This window comes from Dermacentor andersoni, chromosome 10, assembly GCF_023375885.2.
Source record: "Dermacentor andersoni chromosome 10, qqDerAnde1_hic_scaffold, whole genome shotgun sequence".
NCBI classification, from domain to species: domain Eukaryota; kingdom Metazoa; phylum Arthropoda; class Arachnida; order Ixodida; family Ixodidae; genus Dermacentor; species Dermacentor andersoni.
Window position 1 is genome coordinate 134,135,003 of NC_092823.1, and position 18,046 is coordinate 134,153,048.

Genomic DNA, 18,046 nt, shown 5'->3' on the forward strand with positions numbered 1-18,046 from the left:
AGCATGACAGAGCATTCTACAGGAAAGTAACGAGCGCAGCGTTTTCAAGAAAGGAAACGCAAGCAAGGCAGATGACGATTATCGTTGTGCGGCAGGTATACACCCCAAAGGGTGTAAACGATTTTTAGAGTGTATTGTGTGGCAGGATACGATCAAAAGGGTGTAATTTTGTTTTGAAGTGTAGAGCAGCATGCAAAGATTGTGTTTATTCTTCGCGTTCTTATTGTCCCGGTACGCGTCCCGGACAACTGTAGCTAGAGCCATATAGCCATTGTTTTTTCCCGTACCATAGAGTCAAACAGAAACTCCGACAACTGTCTATTTCTTTTTTGTGCTCTTTATTTCTCCAGCAACGCCCCCCCCCCCCCCCTCCTCCCGCCCCGCTCACTAGCCCCAAGTGTGACCACACGGTGTAAGCTGCATCAACGTCAACATCACGAGTTTTCGATTTCGTCGCGACGCACTCATGTGTTCCACTAGGCTTTATTTTTAACCTACGACAATGACAAGCGCCGCTGGCGCCACGGTGAGGCACAGCTGGGCTGCTCTCGAAGCTTGGGAAGAATGGCGGCGCATCAGGCTGACGCCAGTGCTCGGATCCTGTCAGCGGAGGCTCGGCGTCGTTGACGGCTTGTCGTGCCTGCAGTGCTCCAGTATGCGCAACGGATGTGGCCTGCAAAGGGAACGGCGGCAGCGGGGCAGCGTCGGTGTGCCGTTTGTGCTCGCGTGTTCGTGACAGTAACCCTAATGCTATGTAAATAACTGTGCCCCGGGCTGGGACCCCTGGGCGATGCCATCGGTGTAGTGGCGGCGCCGATGGCCTCGAAGCGCAATGGCCCCGAGCTGTGGACGGCCGCGTACGACTACGATGCGTCAGGCGACGACGAGCTGTCGCTGCGCCGGGGCCAGACGGTCGAGGTGCTGTCCAAGGATGCGCGCATCTCAGGCGACGACGGCTGGTGGACGGGCAAGATCGGCGATCGGGTGGGCATCTTTCCTTGCAACTTCGTGCAGGCCCTCGAGCTGCGTCCGCGCGAGATCGCGTTCAGCGAACTCGAGCTCGAGGAGGTGATCGGCGTGGGCGGCTTCGGCAAGGTGTACCGCGGCCTGTGGCGGGGCCAGGAGGTGGCCGTCAAGGCGGCCCGCCAGGACCCCGACGAGGACGTGGGCGCCGCGGCGCAGAGCGTGCGCCAGGAGGCGCAGCTCTTCTGGCGCCTGGCGCACCCGAACGTGGTCAGCCTGCTGGGCGTGTGCCTCGAGCCGCCCAACTTGTGCCTCGTCATGGAGTACGCCCGGGGCGGACCGCTAAACCGCGTGCTGGCGGGCCGCCGAGTGCCGCCCGAGGTGCTCGTCGACTGGGCCGTGCAGATCGCGCGCGGCATGCACTACTTGCACGTCGAGGCGTCGCTCATCCACCGCGACCTCAAGTCCAGCAACGTGCTGCTCAGCGAGCCGTACGCCGAGCGGAGCAGGAAGACCCTCAAGATCACCGATTTCGGCCTCGCTCGCCAGGTGACCGGCACGACGCGCATGTCGACGGCCGGCACTTACGCCTGGATGGCACCCGAGGTCATCAAGTCGTCCACATTTTCGCGCGCCAGCGACGTCTGGAGCTACGGTGTGCTTCTCTGGGAGCTGCTGACGGGCGAGACGCCCTACAAGGGCATCGACGCCCTGGCCGTCGCCTACGGCGTGGCCGTCAACAAGCTCACGCTTCCCATCCCATCCACCTGTCCGGCGCCCTTCTCGCAGCTCATGCAAGGTGCGACGTCTTTCCTGCGCTGTCATGGCGAGCCTAGCTTGCAGGCATTTCGAATAGTCTCCCACCGCGTGCAGCGAAAGCTGCGCAGGAGTACAGGTTTGGTCGGATATTCGTACTGGGACCATGGGCATAGACATGCGGACAGATAGCGCACCATTCTTGCCTGTTGTTGCTGTCCTGCAGAAAAGCAGCTGTAGCCTACAGATTTCATTGGCTGCAGTGACTTGGCAGTTTCTTTGTTCATGCATTTGGTTTATAGATGGCTCGTATTCATTGCATGAGCGATTGATCTGGGTGGATTGGGTTCTCGGAAATGACGTGTGTGGCTATGTCCAGTTCTTAGAACAGGAGCTCCAAGAGCTCCTTTCACTGACAAGCTCTAATGAGAGTCATCACATGAACAGATCAAGGGCAAATCCAGGTGCTTACTTTGGGGGAGGGGGGGAGTTGTGCAACTAACCACACGTCTGTAACCAAATGGTCATGAGTTGTTCTCAATTGCATCCCTTAGTGCCTTTTTCATCAACACCTTGCAGACAAACATGTGACCAGTTTGAAAACAATTTGACACTTGTGGGCTTGGTCAAGCTTTTTAATAGCACTAAAACTGTAAGGAGGCAGATAAAGGAGGTACAAATCGCACCTAACCTCTTCACTACCGAAAAATATGTAGACAAGAAAACAAACATGTTCAACATTTCATTTGAAATGGTTTCAGAAGTGCAAAGAAAGAAATCATGAGAAAATTTCATTTACATTAGTTGGGAGCATGGCAAGAATAAAAAGACTTGCAGACACAACAAAACATTGAAATTCATGCGCAAAACTCTCAACTTTGCTTTGCAATCATTGTTCCTGCATCGCATTGCCTTTTCAATTTTACTAAATTCTGGGTACCGGTAAAAACCATTTTCTCGTGTAACCGTCGGGCAGTTTGGCTGGTCTGGTCTCAGGAGCTACTGGTCTACTTTCGTACATTTATTCTGTGACACCATTTCGATTTCAGTTAGATCTGGCTAATGTTTTGGCTACATCTTGCTTGAAAGACAGGAGAGTCCACACCTGTTTTTGTTGTAGGTGCAAAGCTGTTGCATCATGATAGTATTCAACCCACGCATTGCAGACAACAGGGTCAAGAAAATGTGTGAGCATCCTAACGGCCCATTTCCTAGAGTTGAGCTTTGTCATAGTATGTGAAATATACCTGTCGATGAGGTCCACTCCCCTCATCCAATTGGTTATATTCCAATACACTTTGCAGGTGGGAAACAATTTACTTTTTTTTTTTTTCGTTTGATCCTTCGACCAGCACTTGCATGAACTCATAGGGTCTGTTCTGACAGCACTGGAAAAGGAATTTACGCCTTTGTTATCTTTCCATTTGACCAGACACACATTTCTGTTCTCACACATGAGGGAGGTCAATTCTCCATGGCTTACTTTGCCGTTCATGGGGAAGGTTTACAGCAGTGCCCTCAGTGCGGTTTGGATTTACTCTTCCAGGCATGAACATTTTCTTTTGAAGTAAGCAATCAATAATCTTAAATGCAGTAAAATATTGATACGTGAAAATATGTGACTGCTGCTCAGTTGTCTCCACAAGCTGTATCAACACTTTGCCTAGGCCACTGGCTTTCATGTCATCAGCGAGGACTGTGCCTTTCCCGGTGTTTATAAAAAAAATCAAGTACTAACCCATCTGGGGAGGTTGAAACAATATCCGTGAGATAATGTGCCACGAAATACGGAAAAGCACACACCAAATCCACACATCCACAACTTGTGTCCACAAACGGGGCACCGAGTGCTCTACGTTCACAACTTATGTCCACAAATGTGGATGCGCTTTGAACACGTCCAGTATATGCAAATTTGGCTATTAGTTAATTTGGAACTTTGTGAAGTGATTCACAAAGGGCAGTGCCATAAATATTACCCGCTGTATTCCATATATAAAAAATATTAACTGCGAAAATTGGAAAAGCTTGCGTGTTGGTTGCCGTGCGCTGCGCGAGTTGGTCTCCACCAATTTCTTTGTTTTATATTAGCCATTGAAGGTGACTTGTGCTGCCCTCTTTTGGAGCATGAATAAAGCACATTTTGTGCGATGGAAGGCACGAGTTTAAATGACACTGAATGGTTTCCAGATCTATTGATACTGAAAGGTGATTTGTACCAGTATGGACTTCTAACATAGCAGTGTGGAGTAAGGGAGCAAGTGTCTGAAAGTCAGGCGAAGGGAAGGCTCCCTCCTTGCTGTCGTGCTGATGGCCCTGCTTATTTAAATGACCTTCTATTCTCTGAAGGGGCAAAATTAGAGGTGGGGAGGAAGCAATTAGCTTGCGTCTACAAAGGTGGCAGTTGCGTTAGCCAGTTTCGCGGCTAACAAAAGGTAGAAGTGACAGGTGCTTTGCTCGCCGCAGACAGCGATGGTCGCTGCAGTGGCCTAATAAAAAATTCCATGTGCTGAAAAATCACTATCAAGGGAGGTGGAAGAAGGAGGATTAGTTAGTGGCATCGGGGGGGGGGGGGGGGGGCAGCCAACCACCCCCTCTTTTGGATCCGCCACTGGCACAGATGTGCTGCAAGTTGCATCTGCTAAATTCCTGGAACCTATGTTTACGAAAGCCTCATTCACCATTGTAAAGCAGTGTACTTGTCCCCTGTTGCTCTTCCGTCTTAACATACTTTGTCTTTCTGCCTTCCTCTTAATTTCTGTGTGTATGTGTGTTTGTTAAATCCCTTAACGTAAATTTGGCTTAGTTTAAAAGTTGTGAATTGGAGGCCATATAAATTATAGCCTTTGATCAGTGAAACTCGTTTTAGAATACTTAACTGGTCAGACAAATTTCTTTACTGTGATAGCTGAAGTGGTCACTGTGCCTGCACATTTAATTCTTGGTAATACCTGACTGGATTGGTTTGACAGCAATTTAATAATTGAACTGGTTTCCTAAGCCTGCAGTGTAAGTTTGGAGACTGGTTCCCAGTGGAGCAGTGATTCAGAAATGTGATAAGTGTGGTGACCTGCAATTTTTTATTGCATTAAGTACTTATGTACTTAAGTATTTATTGTATTAAGTACCTGACTTGCTGTCTGCTATATCGGGTCGGCTTAAGTGCTTCCAGATTTAATTTTCAGCAGCAGACACCACACCCTTAATTTGTTAAAGCTCCACAAAAGCTGAATAGCATTCTCTTGATAGCTAACATGATAATCCAAATAACACTGTATCAAGGAATGTAATGTGTCAAACTACACTGCATTTTCAATGAAAGGAAAATGCCCCTACATGGCTTCAAGTATGCATATATGTTCACATATACATGTACAATTTTTTGTGCAGACCCATATGACAGCCACACTTTCTTCCTTAAGAGAAGCTTGTTGTGCAAAAACATGGGGCATTATTACTAATACATGCAGAAAAGTGACGATCTCATTCTTGTTTAACTAAAGATCTTGTTACAAAATTTCATGCGTTTCTCTTCACAAAGTGAGACTATCTGCTCGGAGCACTTTAGAGAAAGAGATAACACATTTTTTGCAGGTGTAGGAATGTTGCATGACATGCCATGGATGCACCCTAGTAGTCCTTCCATAGTGTTCTTCGAGCTTAACTGAACATCAGCCGGTTAGGCTAACGTGGCGTTTTTCATGTGGTACCATCTATGCATATCCCCTGTTGAGAACATTAAGGTGCAAGAAAATTCAGCTTATGTGCTGCTGAAAAAGTATGAACTCACGAGAAAAATAACACTGCCATGTGTTTTACATAATCATGTCATTAGTGTGGCAGTCTGGTCGCAAGTTCAGAAAGAGGATGCCTGCCTCAACTGCTTTTCATACGATCTTGACAAAATGGGCAAGGGTCGCATTTAAACACATTAAAACCCAACCACAATATGTGTGAAATTTGAATGCTAACAAAGCTGGGAAAGTAGTTCACTTATATACAACAAAGTGGAAGTGCTACGCTAGCTTACTTTGCAGCACTGGTGTACAAAGGTGCTACAACTGAAACGCACAATTGGCTTGATAGCGCAACAAATATTAAAAAAGAACTAGTGTGGCTCCTCTCCCGGCAAACACTGCAAAAGCTTTCGCTCAAAGCTGTCATATACGATTTATAATGATCAAACTGCAATCCTGGCTTTATTTATGCCCACTTCATTACATATCTGCTTGCAGAGCTCATGCTTTAAAATTCAAGAGTACTTCTATAGGACGTATCTGTAAAAAAATTTTCTTGCCGAGTACTCTTACAGAGCAGAACTTATCGGTAGAAATCATGAGCCGAAATTATGCTGACGTGTTCTGTGCTGCTTTATGACATCCCCTTCGCGGAATGTTGCCTGCTCGCACCGTGAGATTTGATTGAATAAAGAACAAAAAGTATCTGCTATAGTTGCTTAGAGGTATTTGAATATACTTGGAAGCTTCCCTCTGCCTCGAAGCGCACAGTCTGAGTCTTAGCACACAGACATAGATGCCTGTGTAGTGAGTGCATGCTCTTTCTTTTTCTGCCTGCAGCTTGTTGGAACTCAGACTCTCATCAACGTCCGTCGTTCTCGGCCATCCTGACTGAACTGGACAAGATAACGCGGTCACCTTTCATGAGCACGCCACATGAATCGTTCCACACACTGCAGGAGGACTGGCGGCATGAGATCGCGCATCTCTTTGATGAGGTGCGAGCTCATCTGCGTCACCATTCTTGCTATGTGCACATTCAACTGCAAAAATTTACAGACCGCAGAACCCGAGAAACATTGGATTTCCGAGCAGTTGGCGACTTTAGCCAGCAAAACTGCATAAACTATGCGGTTCGCATACAATAGTACAAGCTGGAAATCTGTATTGCTGTGGAGATGCAGCTTTTTCTCGGATCCCACGGTCCATAAACTATAGCAGTTTATGGTACACTGCCGGTTTAGACCATGCAAATGTTTTTTTGTTATGTGCCTGTGCGGTGAAACAGAAATTCGTGCCCACAAAGTGCAGAAATCAGCATTGAGTGATCCAAAATGTACACGATTACCAGCTTTACTTCATATCTGGGCTCGTATTTAGCACTGTAGTTGGACACATTTCATAATTTCTAGCATTAAATGAGGCATGATACAAAATAAACCATCATATATTTTAAACATGTAATTTTTACATAAATCGTCGATTAGATATTAGGTGTAAGTGTTCAGTTCTCAAATAACGACACAGGACATGAACAAGTAGCGTTAGTGTTCATTTGCAGGCCTCCACAGAGGCTGATATTAAAGAAAGACAGGCCAGGACTTTACATATTCTCTAGTAGTACCGGCGGAAAAATATTTACTGTGGAGATGAAATACAGGTGAACTGTTGGCAATGTAATCTGCAACTAAGTGTAGATTTACTTTGTTTGCTTCTGTTCTTTTTACACATCCGTGATTATGAAAGTGGAGGAGGATTGGACCATACAAAATGGCATACAGGGTCATTACGTGAAATTAACTTTCTGATAAACTCAAAACTAGGGGCGTTTGAATTTTGAATAATGAAATCTTTAAACTGAATCAAACATGAATATTACATAAGGATGATCTTCGTATACCGAGTCGAATATCAAGTACTTCATTTTTAACGAAATAATTACCAAATAATGGTCCTGTGGAACCCGTTCATAAAAAATAATGTGCTAATTTGCATTATTTGATACACATTATGCTGTTCACAACTGGACGCAGGTCCACTGAGGTCTTTGAATTATCAGAAATTATTATTATTATTATTAGTAATAGAAATTATCATCTTGCGCCTGAAGCGTGATCGTACCTTGTGCACCATAATAATGACAGCAATGAAACAAATTGCACAATATGTACATAGAGTGTTGTGTTTAACAAAGGTGCTAAATGTGACACCTTGCATCATTTTAAAGTGCTGCGAACAGTTTAAGGATGTCTAAGTGATAAACTGGTTTACTTAAATCGGGACCACAAATTTGTAGGCTAAGTTTGAGGTGCCCTTTTGTGACTGGAAATTAATAAACAGAAATTATTTGCTTCATACTTTCGCTCAAGAACTGGCGCCTTTACACAACAACTGTGGCTCTCCAACAGCGAAATCTCATCTATCTTTGTCCCTGCAGACTTGAATAAACATTATTTCTCAAATCGAATGCAAATAAAATAGTGAAGAGTGTTCGACTCACTTTCGAGAAATAAAAATTTTTGCACACTCTTAATATTATACTGCTATGAGCCATTTAAAAAGTGGGATACATTGTGGTGGACTAAAGATTACATTTTGCTATTACCACATTTGTGTATATTCAGCCATCCGTGCCGCACTTTTCAGACCTCGTAGCAAATTGCCAATTTTTGATGCTGTTTTTACTGAAGCACCTTTGCTACAATATCAGCTTGAGCACTGGATGTCTATGTTTAGAAACAATGGGGGTTCCAACATTAGGCTCAGTTTTTTTGTCACGTAGTAGGCATTTATATCTGAAATTTATCGGATCTGATTTCACCGATTTTTACCATTTGGCATGCACTTTGCTATACCTGACACTTTTGTGTCAGGTACAGAAACAGAATGCCAGTCTCACTTCCCGTAATGATTGAACAATAGAGGGCTTTAGCCAAATGTTTGCACTCTGCTCTTTTCATACTCGTGGTAACAATCTTCATGCAGCCACCTCGGGGGAACACTGGTGCATTTGTGCACAATTCTCACAACTGCAGTGGAAGCCAGAGCCGATTGAGCAGAGCACGATGGTGTGCCCATTTGGTTCCTCTGTCATTTTGCGGCCATGCTGACAACGTATCGCTAACATCTCTAGGAGATGCTCTATTACATGTTTATCAAGAATGTGAAATCGGCACAGTTCTCCACAGTGCCTCAATGCATAAAATGTGAGCGGAGTCGACCGCAAACAGCACTTTGTTAATGACAGTGCCAGAATTCATTGTAGTTTGTTGCATAAAACTCATCATTGTGAGTGTACAATTGTGGAAAATTCTTTGGAGTAGGTGCGGTGCCGGGAGAAGGAGCTGCGGTGCCGTGAAGAAGAACTGCATCGTGCCTTCGTGCAGCAGAAGCTGCAGGAAGCCCTGCTGCTCCAACGGGAGCAGGAACTTGCCGAGCGCGAGATCAGCCTGCTTGAACGCGAGCTCAATGTCATGATCCTGGCCCAGCAGGAGCACGCACCCCCAACACCTCGTAAACGGGGCGGCCACTTTCGCAAGTCGCGGCTGCGGCTGCTCAAAGCGGGCGCCCAGATCAGCATGCCTTCTGGTATGACCCACAGCCAGAACTTCGTTCAGAGAAACTTGTGGCAACAAAGTAGAACAAAAGAATGCAGGCCAGATGGCAAACAGCATACAAGACGGGAGGAGACAGATGCAGACTGATATGACAACGGGATAATAGTGTTCGAACAAGGAACGTTACTGGCTGCGGTGGCATTCCTTGTTCAGCCACTGTTGGTCACCTGAAACCTCCATCCCTGTTGACTCCCGTTTTGTCTAGACTGGTACACATACAGACAAGAAACAAAGATACAACCAAATGGTATGGTAGTGCATCTGTCCTGCTTCTGTCGCACTCATCTTGTCACCTGTGCTTTTTGCCATGTTGAATGAAAATGGACTAGCCCAGCCTCAAACTCTTTAACACTGACAAGAATAGAAACCTTGGTACTGGTGCTGACTAACAATTCAGACAGCTGTGAATTGGATGCTCTTTCATCATCTGTTTGCATCCTAAGTTATTAACATTGCGATAGTGTAAGGGTTTAAAAATACAATAATTGTCACTTGGCAGACAGCATCAGTCTAATCCCAGTATGGCTCACTCCCATATTCTGTAGTAATGAATGAATGCTCAAAAAAATTTGCAGATGGAATTTCATTAAAGCAAGGCATTGTGACCTCAGTTTTCACACCTTTTGAATTGTGTAGGTGGTAGTTGCTTCAGTTTTGAAGAGTTTCCACCATGACAGACCATACCTGCCAACCTGTGAGCTTTAAAATTCATAAAAATCCCTCAGACACGACAAATGAAGAAAAGGGGTGGCACGCAAGTTCACCTTCAGCACACACCTTGTGTGGGATGCATTCATACTTTAGACATAGCAGACTTTAAACAGCAGAGATTGAAGAACAACGCATTGATTTTAGGTCACAGTGACCTTTACACTGACCAGGTTGTTGCCAGTTTCGCCTGCTTCAGCAACTTGTCTGAATTAACTTGCTCAAAGCAAGTACCCCTCTAACAGGTATTCACAGATTTTCAAAGGTATGCATGATATGAGAGCGACAAGTGGAACATTGTCATGAACAGAATTTATTTTCTGCAAGATATGCAAGATTTGTAAAATCGTAGAATGGGCCCAAATTCATAAACTTTATCAAAAATTCAGGATAGTTGGCAGGTATGGGCTAGTCTGCATAACATTACTTTTGACTAGATATGCAACTGCACAGAATGTTGGTAGTTACGTAAATATAAGCTGTCTATTATGGAAGAAAGCATACTTTATTTTTTACTTTAGATCACAGTTGTGAACACAGTGCACAATTTGCACTGCTAGGAACCTAGCAGATGACGGCGTGAATACAGGTGAATGTGGCAGGCAGGCTCTTTTGGTAATGATGACTACTGTTTTATAATTGAGCCTGGTTATAGTTAACCTAGCTATATTCAGTTATATGTATTGATCTCCCATTAGCGATTATGTTTTCAAACTTGGTAGTTATATTTGATGGGCCCTGAACAAGGTTTCCTGTGGCTGGAAAGTGCACTTCAGTTCACTGCAACCACTTCCTATGCCTGGGTTGTGCCTGATGGCTGGCTTAGCCGCATATCTTGGCTTACAGCTGGGCTGAGTGATACACAGTTGGTGGGCTTGTACAGCCAAGGAACAGGGGACAAACACAGCACAGAGTTTCAACAAATTGGAAGAAGCAGGCGAAGTGCACATGCAAGCCACTACGTATGTTGTTGCCCACAGAAAAGTGTGTTGTGCAACAGAACACCATCTGGAAAGGCTATTGACATTCATGTCGAAGAAAACACTTCGTTTTCTTCAGCACAAGCATGCATCATTGTGCCATGCACTGGCAGATTGTTTCAGAGGTTGACAGCGAGCTGGATGGATAACCAGCAAAACCAGTGCAGCTTTCTCTAGCTGCATGTGCTGCATACTGGCCCTTTTAAATAAAGCAATTGTTAAATGTCTACACATAAAAGCTTTCTTGTCGCTCTAATTGAAGGAGTCATAACTCTGTTTTCAACTTGTGCACAGCTGCTAGGAATACCTTTCCAGGGCTGCTGTCAGAGCCAGGTTCAGGGAAATTTGTGCTAACCCTGAGCTCTTTATGGCTGCAGACTTCCGGCACAACATCACAGTGCAGCACACACCAACGCACGATTTCCGGTCTCTGCGGATGCCGGCCAGCCCTGAGAGCCCCCCTGCTTCACCAAGCTTGCCAAGGTTGAGGGCCTATGCTCGTAAGTATCTGCCTTCATGTCATGTCAATTACCTGTGTGCCATGCACTTAACTAGCCAGGTCTCCACCTATGCCCTTATGGAGCATAGGGAACTTGTTATTGTCAGGTAAGCCTTTCCTTTGCTGGCTGTATCAGCTTCGTTATTGGCAGTGTGTTAATCTTGGCATGGTTGCTTAAAGGAAAAAGCTTGTGTATTATATGAAATAGTCTTGCAGCTGCCTGAATGCATGAAAGTCTATTGCATTCGGAATTGGTCAGCAATGCTGTGAAACTTTCGTTACTGTGAACTTCATTTGTATAAACAAAAGTTTGAAAAATACCCAGTCAATAGCTAATTGTTTTGATTTAAAATATTTCAGTACTACAAATTTCAATATCACGAGCGATATTTTATTGTTTGTCTGTGTTACAAGCAACTCGGGGTAGCTAAATTGTATTCTGAAATGTTGTGCACATTTTAAACTTCCCAGGCGGGAAAAAGTTAAGTGGGCCACTAGTACCATCATCAGATCTTCCAGGGTGGCTAAGATACCAAATCCCTGCCAGCCCAATTGCCATCAGTGGCACATAATCTTGCTGGTAGCAAAGTAACTGTCAGTACGGTGTACAAAAATTGCAGCATGCGTGCAGCAGGTGGAGATGGTTCTTAACATAAATGTGTGTTCCGACAGCTATCATGTGGAGATTTTTTTTTTGTCATCAACATAAATGCATTTGTGGATGTACTGGCTGCAAATGCAGATTCCTTTTGTAGAACATAATTTTAATGGCAATTTGTGTGTTTTCGATACATTTAAATATATCAAAGGATTTTTGGCAGACCCATGAGATTCATTATACAGTAGTCTCCCATTAATTTGATCCGTATCGAAGGTCCCGGCCGTGACCCAGGCATTTCTATCAGCTCAAACTTTCAGTATTTCGATCCTAAAATTGGCTTTCACCAGACAATTCCAATTTTACCAGTCAGCTTACATGCACTTGACCCCTATGGTCACCCCAATAGCGACCCCTTAGGTGGCAGCGTCTGTCTCGGCGGAGCTTAGGGGACAGTGAACGCACTCACACGTCATCTCATGGTTGAAATCGCCTATTTGCAACCTGCCATAAGATTTTCAAGCAATAACGGTAGCTCGCAATGTCTGAATACGCTTTTTACCCGATTCTAACAAGCACGTTCTGCCACAAAAAATCAACTGAAATCCGCATTTGTATGCTTTACTGCGTAACAAAGACTGTATTGCAGCGAATTAACGAAAGTTGACTGTATCACTATAGCCAGAAACGGAATCTGTTGTGCTGAATGTGTGGTGTGGACTGCCAGGCGACCAATAATAGAGTTGCCTTTAGCCACGGAGCCACCTCATTTTTGTGCTGTATTATTTAAATTAATAAAAATGAATCTTTCATAGTGGAACTACGTGGCACCTTTTTTATGGAGCTATTTCAGATGTGCCATCATAAAGATTTGTTAAGCCAGGGCATTTCGTGCTGCAAACAGTGTTGTGTCGCATAATTGAGTGGCTGTTTGTGCAGTGCCTCCAGACGGGGGCCTCAAGGGCAAGACATGGGGGCCCAGTTCTGTGCACCAGAGGGAGCGGCAGAGCCCTCGTGCCCGGAAGCACCTGCTGGTTGACGCCAACAAGCGCTGGTCTCGCTCGGCACCAAACTTGCCCCGTGGGGACGAGGACGACCAGGCGTCAATGATGACGCCTCTCCTGGCTGGTACGTCGGCCACCAACGTGTCGGCTTCTTCGTCCGCTCCGCGGCGGCCACCGTGCCTGCGGCGTGGCACCGAGCTACTGCTCTTCAATGCGGCTGCACTGCTTGCGGCACCCGGCGCCGGTTTCGATGTGCGCATGGCGCCTCGCACGCATCCGCGACTGGGCACCGCGGGAGGAGCCCCCGAGGACGTCCCGCTGTACCCCGTCTGCGCCGCCGCCAATGAGCAGGCAGCAGCCAGCGTCTCATCACTCAACACCAGCCTGCATGGCCACAGGCAACAGCTCAGTTTGGACGCAACGCGGTGCCCGCTGTCGCCGTTTGGGCGGCGGAAATCCTCGACGGCATCTAATGACAGCTCGAGTGACCAGGCATATGCGAGCTCGGCGAGCAGCTCGGGCGCGCCTCTGTCGCCGCCGGAGGGTGGCCGCCTTGAGGTGTGGTCACCGCGGCAGAGGCCTCGCCCGCTGCCCACCCCAAGCAGCGAGTCACGCGTGCGCTTCACGATTGGCGTCGGGACAGAGCCGGCAACATGCAGTCGCGCAGCCGGCACTAGCGACCCAGCCGAGCCGCTTTCCCTGTGAGCTACGCACAGAAATAGGACAGTGCAGAACGTGATGCAAGCACTCTGGGGAGAGGACAAATGCTGGACTTCCAGCTCAGGCTTAATCTTTCCATAATGAAGGTCCAGCTGGAATTCAGCAGCACTGCAGTTTTTCTTTTTTTTTTCTTTTTGTGCACAAGGCTCCAGCTCATTCAATTCAGACTAACTGTCCTCTGCTTGTCTTTGTCTGCTTAACCTTTGTATATACAATTGATGGGAAAGTGGAGGATTGGCATCCTTAACAATAAGAGCCAGAGCACTTATTTATGAGCTGTGGGTGATGGTAGTGCTGCTGAATCCAGAGCAAGTTCCACAGAAGCTGCATTCATGCATGTCCAACACTTGTCCTGGAGCATATGCCTTGTTCTGTGCTGGCCTATTTTTGTATGTGCGATGTACCGACTCGCCCAGCAAGCAACCTCCCTGTGAGCTAGTCTGCTGCTGCAAACATTCCAGGACACTGCCAGGCATGACGAACAAAAGAACCTCACACATTCCACAATCCTTTCTCGTAACAGAGAGTCCTTTCCTTTGTCGTGCTGCGCCCTCAAGCACTTCCCCGTGATGGATAAAAGAAACCTGTGACCACCATTCGTCATCTTGTGTGTGCAGCGAGTCAACGGCGTGACAGACTTCTATACCAGTGTCAGCAAGGCTGGGGCTTGAGCTGCAAGTTCGTGAACCTCTGCTTTTGTCAGTTTATTCCAGTGAACAGTCAGTCACGTGTCTAAAAAAAACGCAGTTTTGTCTTCTGTGGCTGCTTGTGAAAGAAAAAAAAAAACGAATCGTACTGCACTCAATTTTGGCTTTGTTTTGTTCAATGGCAACAGTGAGCACAAATGCCACTGTAGTTGTTGCTTTTGCTAATTATTAAACTAAAGTCAGATGTCACACTTCGTGCACTATTATGCCTTCTTCATCTGACATAGCATAAACTGGAATCTCAGCTTTGTTATACGATGTAGGAGAGGCTATACTGCATTTCATGCATAGCAGGCGATGTTATAAAGGCTAGGAAGACTTCTATCGTTCGCATTCGTGACCAAAAAATAGTGCATCACATATGGAAGAAAGATAAGTACTCTTAGTCGTGTAATTTGATGCAACATTGTCTCACACCTTTGTTGCAATATATTATTGAACCATTAGATTGAAAGTGTTGCAGATTTGAACCTATTTACCACCTAACAAGTGGAGTGACATTTCTGCAAACCAGCAACCACAGCACAGTGCTGGTGCTCGACTAGAACTTGGTAGGTCACATACTGGAATGCACAAATGTGTGACATGTAGCTATACTACATGACTTCTATGACTCCTATGAGTACTCTATTTATGCGACTATTATGAGACTTCTATGAGTACTCTATTTATGCAGCTTGCGCTGAAGTGCCCGCTAAGTATGGAGCATGGAGCATCATCATCAGCCTACGTTATGTCCACTGCAGGACGAAGGCCTCTCCCTGCAATCTCCAATTACCCCTGTCCTGTGCCAACCAATTCCAACTTGTGCCTGCGAATTTCCCAATTTCATCACCCCACCTAGTTTTCGCGGTCCTTGACTGTGCTTCCCTTCTCCTGGCACCCATTCTGTAACTAATGGTCCACCGGTTATCTAACCTATGCATAACATGACCTGCTCAACTCCATTTTTTTTTCTCTTAATGTCAATTAGAATATCTGCTATCCACATTTGCTCTTTGATCCACACTGCTCTCTTAGACTGGCTAAAAAGCATGGGGCCATTTGCCGAAATGATTCTAGCTTCGGTTAAATGGGGCAAAAATTGTCTGGTAAACACTGACGATTTCTTAGTTCCACTGAAGCGAACTGTTGGGCTGGAGGTATGCTTAACCTACGGACCAAGTTATAGGCAAACAAGTTAGCAGTCGAACACTGTTTTGAAGAAAGCAGGAGTGGACAAGCATAGGCCACTGGCACATGGCCAGAATACTAATAAGCATCGACACACTGCAACAAATGACTACACAGCACATCATCAATGCCTCGTGCAAGACATTCATGGTGCTTGTGTGGACACTGGCTATGACTATAGCTGGCCTGCTGCAAAAGACCATTCTATTCACATGCAAGAAGATAGTCTACGCTGAGGAGGCTTAGTAGTTGGACACCTCATGCCAGGGCTAGCTGGCTTCTTGCAGATTGCTAATCTGCAAGTTTCGTAACATACTTCAAGGAGGTAAAGGGCAAGGCTGTGCACTTCATTACAAACAGCAGCTAAGGCTCAAAGAAAGAAAAAAATGGGGGAGGGGCGCTCACCTGCAATCATTAGCTGCTTGTAGGGAGTGAAATCTGGAATGATGGCCTGTACTGCAATGAGTTGGCAAATTTTGTGAAATAGCTTATTTGTTTGTCCCTTTTACAACATGCAGACATCTACATACAAGTAGCATGTAAGCATGGCAGCCCCTTCCAGCACAGTGAGACTTAAGCACTGACAGCAGGCAAGGTGCATGCACATAAGAATGCTAAAGATATTGCATGCACAACAAGCTCTTTATGCATGGCAATGATGCTTGTTACAGCCAAAATTGTTCGTAAAGCTATGCTTGTAGATTTCTTACGAGAAAGCACCAAGACCATGGGACAAAAAGAAAGAAAAGCATACTGACTATCCAGAGACACCTGGTGCATGTTTCTTGGCAGGTGCCAGTGCAGTGGAGTTTCTTCCAGTGCTGCAGTGCACTTAGGTTTGTTGAAAATGTTTCCTGGCAATTTTAAATTTAGCTTGCCCATGTTACGCTCAATTGGTTATATCAGGTTCTTGCCTCTTGTTTTATTGAGGTGGTAGTCATCAAAAGAAGTTGCCTGTGATACAGGCTGCAATTGCCTCATTGCGAGCAAACATCCGAGGACCACAGGTGCCATGAAATAAGTCTTTTTTGAAGTGAAGCTTTCTTTGTAAACCCTCCCAGGCTTTTCTGACCGTGGCTGCTGGCTGGGTGGCCACTGCTACTGCTGTCACACAGAAAAGCTTGCACGCACGACAGCACTGTCATCTTTACTACCCTTAGAAGTGCCCAGGGTGCTGGCCTTGTTTTCTACAGAATTCCTAGGTGATAAAAAGAAAAGTACACCAAGATATCCTCATTGTAGCAAATATATAATTGGTCATAAAAAGCACGATTTGTTTAATAAAGCAAACCTTTCTAATCTTTCTACACCTACTTTCCTAACTATTATGCCACAATCGCATGTACTATATTTCTATTGTGTCAACGCCAACTAACTCTGAAATGATCGCAGTGTGTTCATAATGGTTATAATTTCCATACTACAGCACATACCCGCAGCAAGAAATTGGCAAAGCGGGCAATACATTTAAAACAAGTAACAAGAAATGAAGAAATACAAAGCAATATAAGAGTCGTCACATTGCATAGCATGAGTACACATGCTAGCTTCACTTACACTAGAGATGCAGCAGCTAAATGGGCAAATTTATAGCATTTCGTTAACCACTTCACATAGATTCTGAAATGTGTGTTGGACGTGCATTTCTTCTTCGCAGCCTAGGCGTCAAGGCTGAAACCAGTGGTAAAGCCCATAGGTGCTTGTTTGACCAATGTAATGAATTAAGACAATTTCACAGTGTATGGCTGAAGTAAAAAAACTTTATAAGTTTTTGCCGATACCGTGGTCGCTAGACTTTCGCTCTTGACTACATCATACATGCACAGCCTCTAAAGGAGTGTTTCTCTGTTCTTCACCACCTTGTAGTATGATACATTGGACATTTTGATGCCAACATCACCTAGACTGCAAAATTTTGTGCTGCAGTCTCACTTGCTTACGGTGCACACCAACAATCTTTACCTTTTCTAATCAGCTTCAGGCTGCCTTATCCTGGCCAGCACAACTAAGATCAAGCCACAATGAAGAAAAGGTATCAAGGAAGAGACTTAGCAAGTTTCAAGGAATTTTACAGGACCACAACAATCCAAATACGAGAAATTACATCAAAATCTGCAATGTCACACTTATGTTCCGGCACCAAGATTTCAGTGCAAAATTCAAAAAACTGAAATTTGGCCCTCACCACTTTCTCCCAGTAATCAACCTCCTGGGACGAAAGTATTAAAAAAATTCAGTTTTCAAAGAATACTTCATCAATCTAGATGATATATTCTTCCTCTTTAGTGTACCTTTAAATTACTAACAAGAAATGAGGGAACGCAAATGATCACAATCTGTGCTGCACCTTGCAATAGCTCCAGGCTTTTCAGGAGTGACTCCTTGGTATTTTTATTCACTTGGTTTAAGATGGTCTATGATGAACGTTTAAGATGAACTACGAGAAATACAAGAAATATGAATGAGCCAACTTGCCTTTTGCATATCAGAAGTCCCTTTGGTAAAGCTAGGTATTAGAATGACCTCACAATATTCTGAGCACATCTGCCCTGTCAGCACAATGATGATCGCTGCTTTTTCTATG

At 45.2% G+C, this 18,046-nt stretch overlaps 1 protein-coding gene and 1 long non-coding RNA gene across 2 annotated transcripts; one reads left to right on the forward strand and one right to left on the reverse strand.

Moving 5' to 3' along the window:
• Positions 1–395: 395 nt before the first annotated feature.
• Positions 396–14,387, forward strand: LOC126545133 (mitogen-activated protein kinase kinase kinase 9-like). Its single transcript, XM_050192863.3, has 5 exons — positions 396–1,762; positions 6,297–6,454; positions 8,780–9,044; positions 11,139–11,261; positions 12,798–14,387. Exons 1-5 carry the CDS (start codon positions 817–819, stop codon positions 13,565–13,567), a joined length of 2,262 nt encoding a protein of 753 aa, XP_050048820.1. The 5' UTR covers positions 396–816; the 3' UTR covers positions 13,568–14,387.
• LOC140213758 (uncharacterized) lies at positions 14,286–16,617 on the reverse strand. The gene is made up of 2 exons (XR_011890693.1): positions 16,535–16,617; positions 14,286–15,918 (listed from the first exon to the last, which is right to left on the reverse strand). It is a non-coding gene; the product is annotated as an uncharacterized lncRNA (long non-coding RNA).
• Between the last annotated feature and the right edge of the window lie 1,429 nt (positions 16,618–18,046).

What these genes read in the sequence shown, in the direction of transcription:
- LOC126545133 (XM_050192863.3), top strand. Translation starts at nt 817, where the DNA reads ATGGCCTCGAAGCGCAATGGCCCCGAGCTGTGGACGGCCGCGTACGAC. An exon ending in CTTCTCGCAGCTCATGCAAG is followed by an intron (nt 1,763 to 6,296) that starts GTGCGACGTCTT and finishes TTCTGCCTGCAG; the next exon opens with CTTGTTGGAACTCAGACTCT. An exon ending in TCGCGCATCTCTTTGATGAG is followed by an intron (nt 6,455 to 8,779) that starts GTGCGAGCTCAT and finishes TCTTTGGAGTAG; the next exon opens with GTGCGGTGCCGGGAGAAGGA.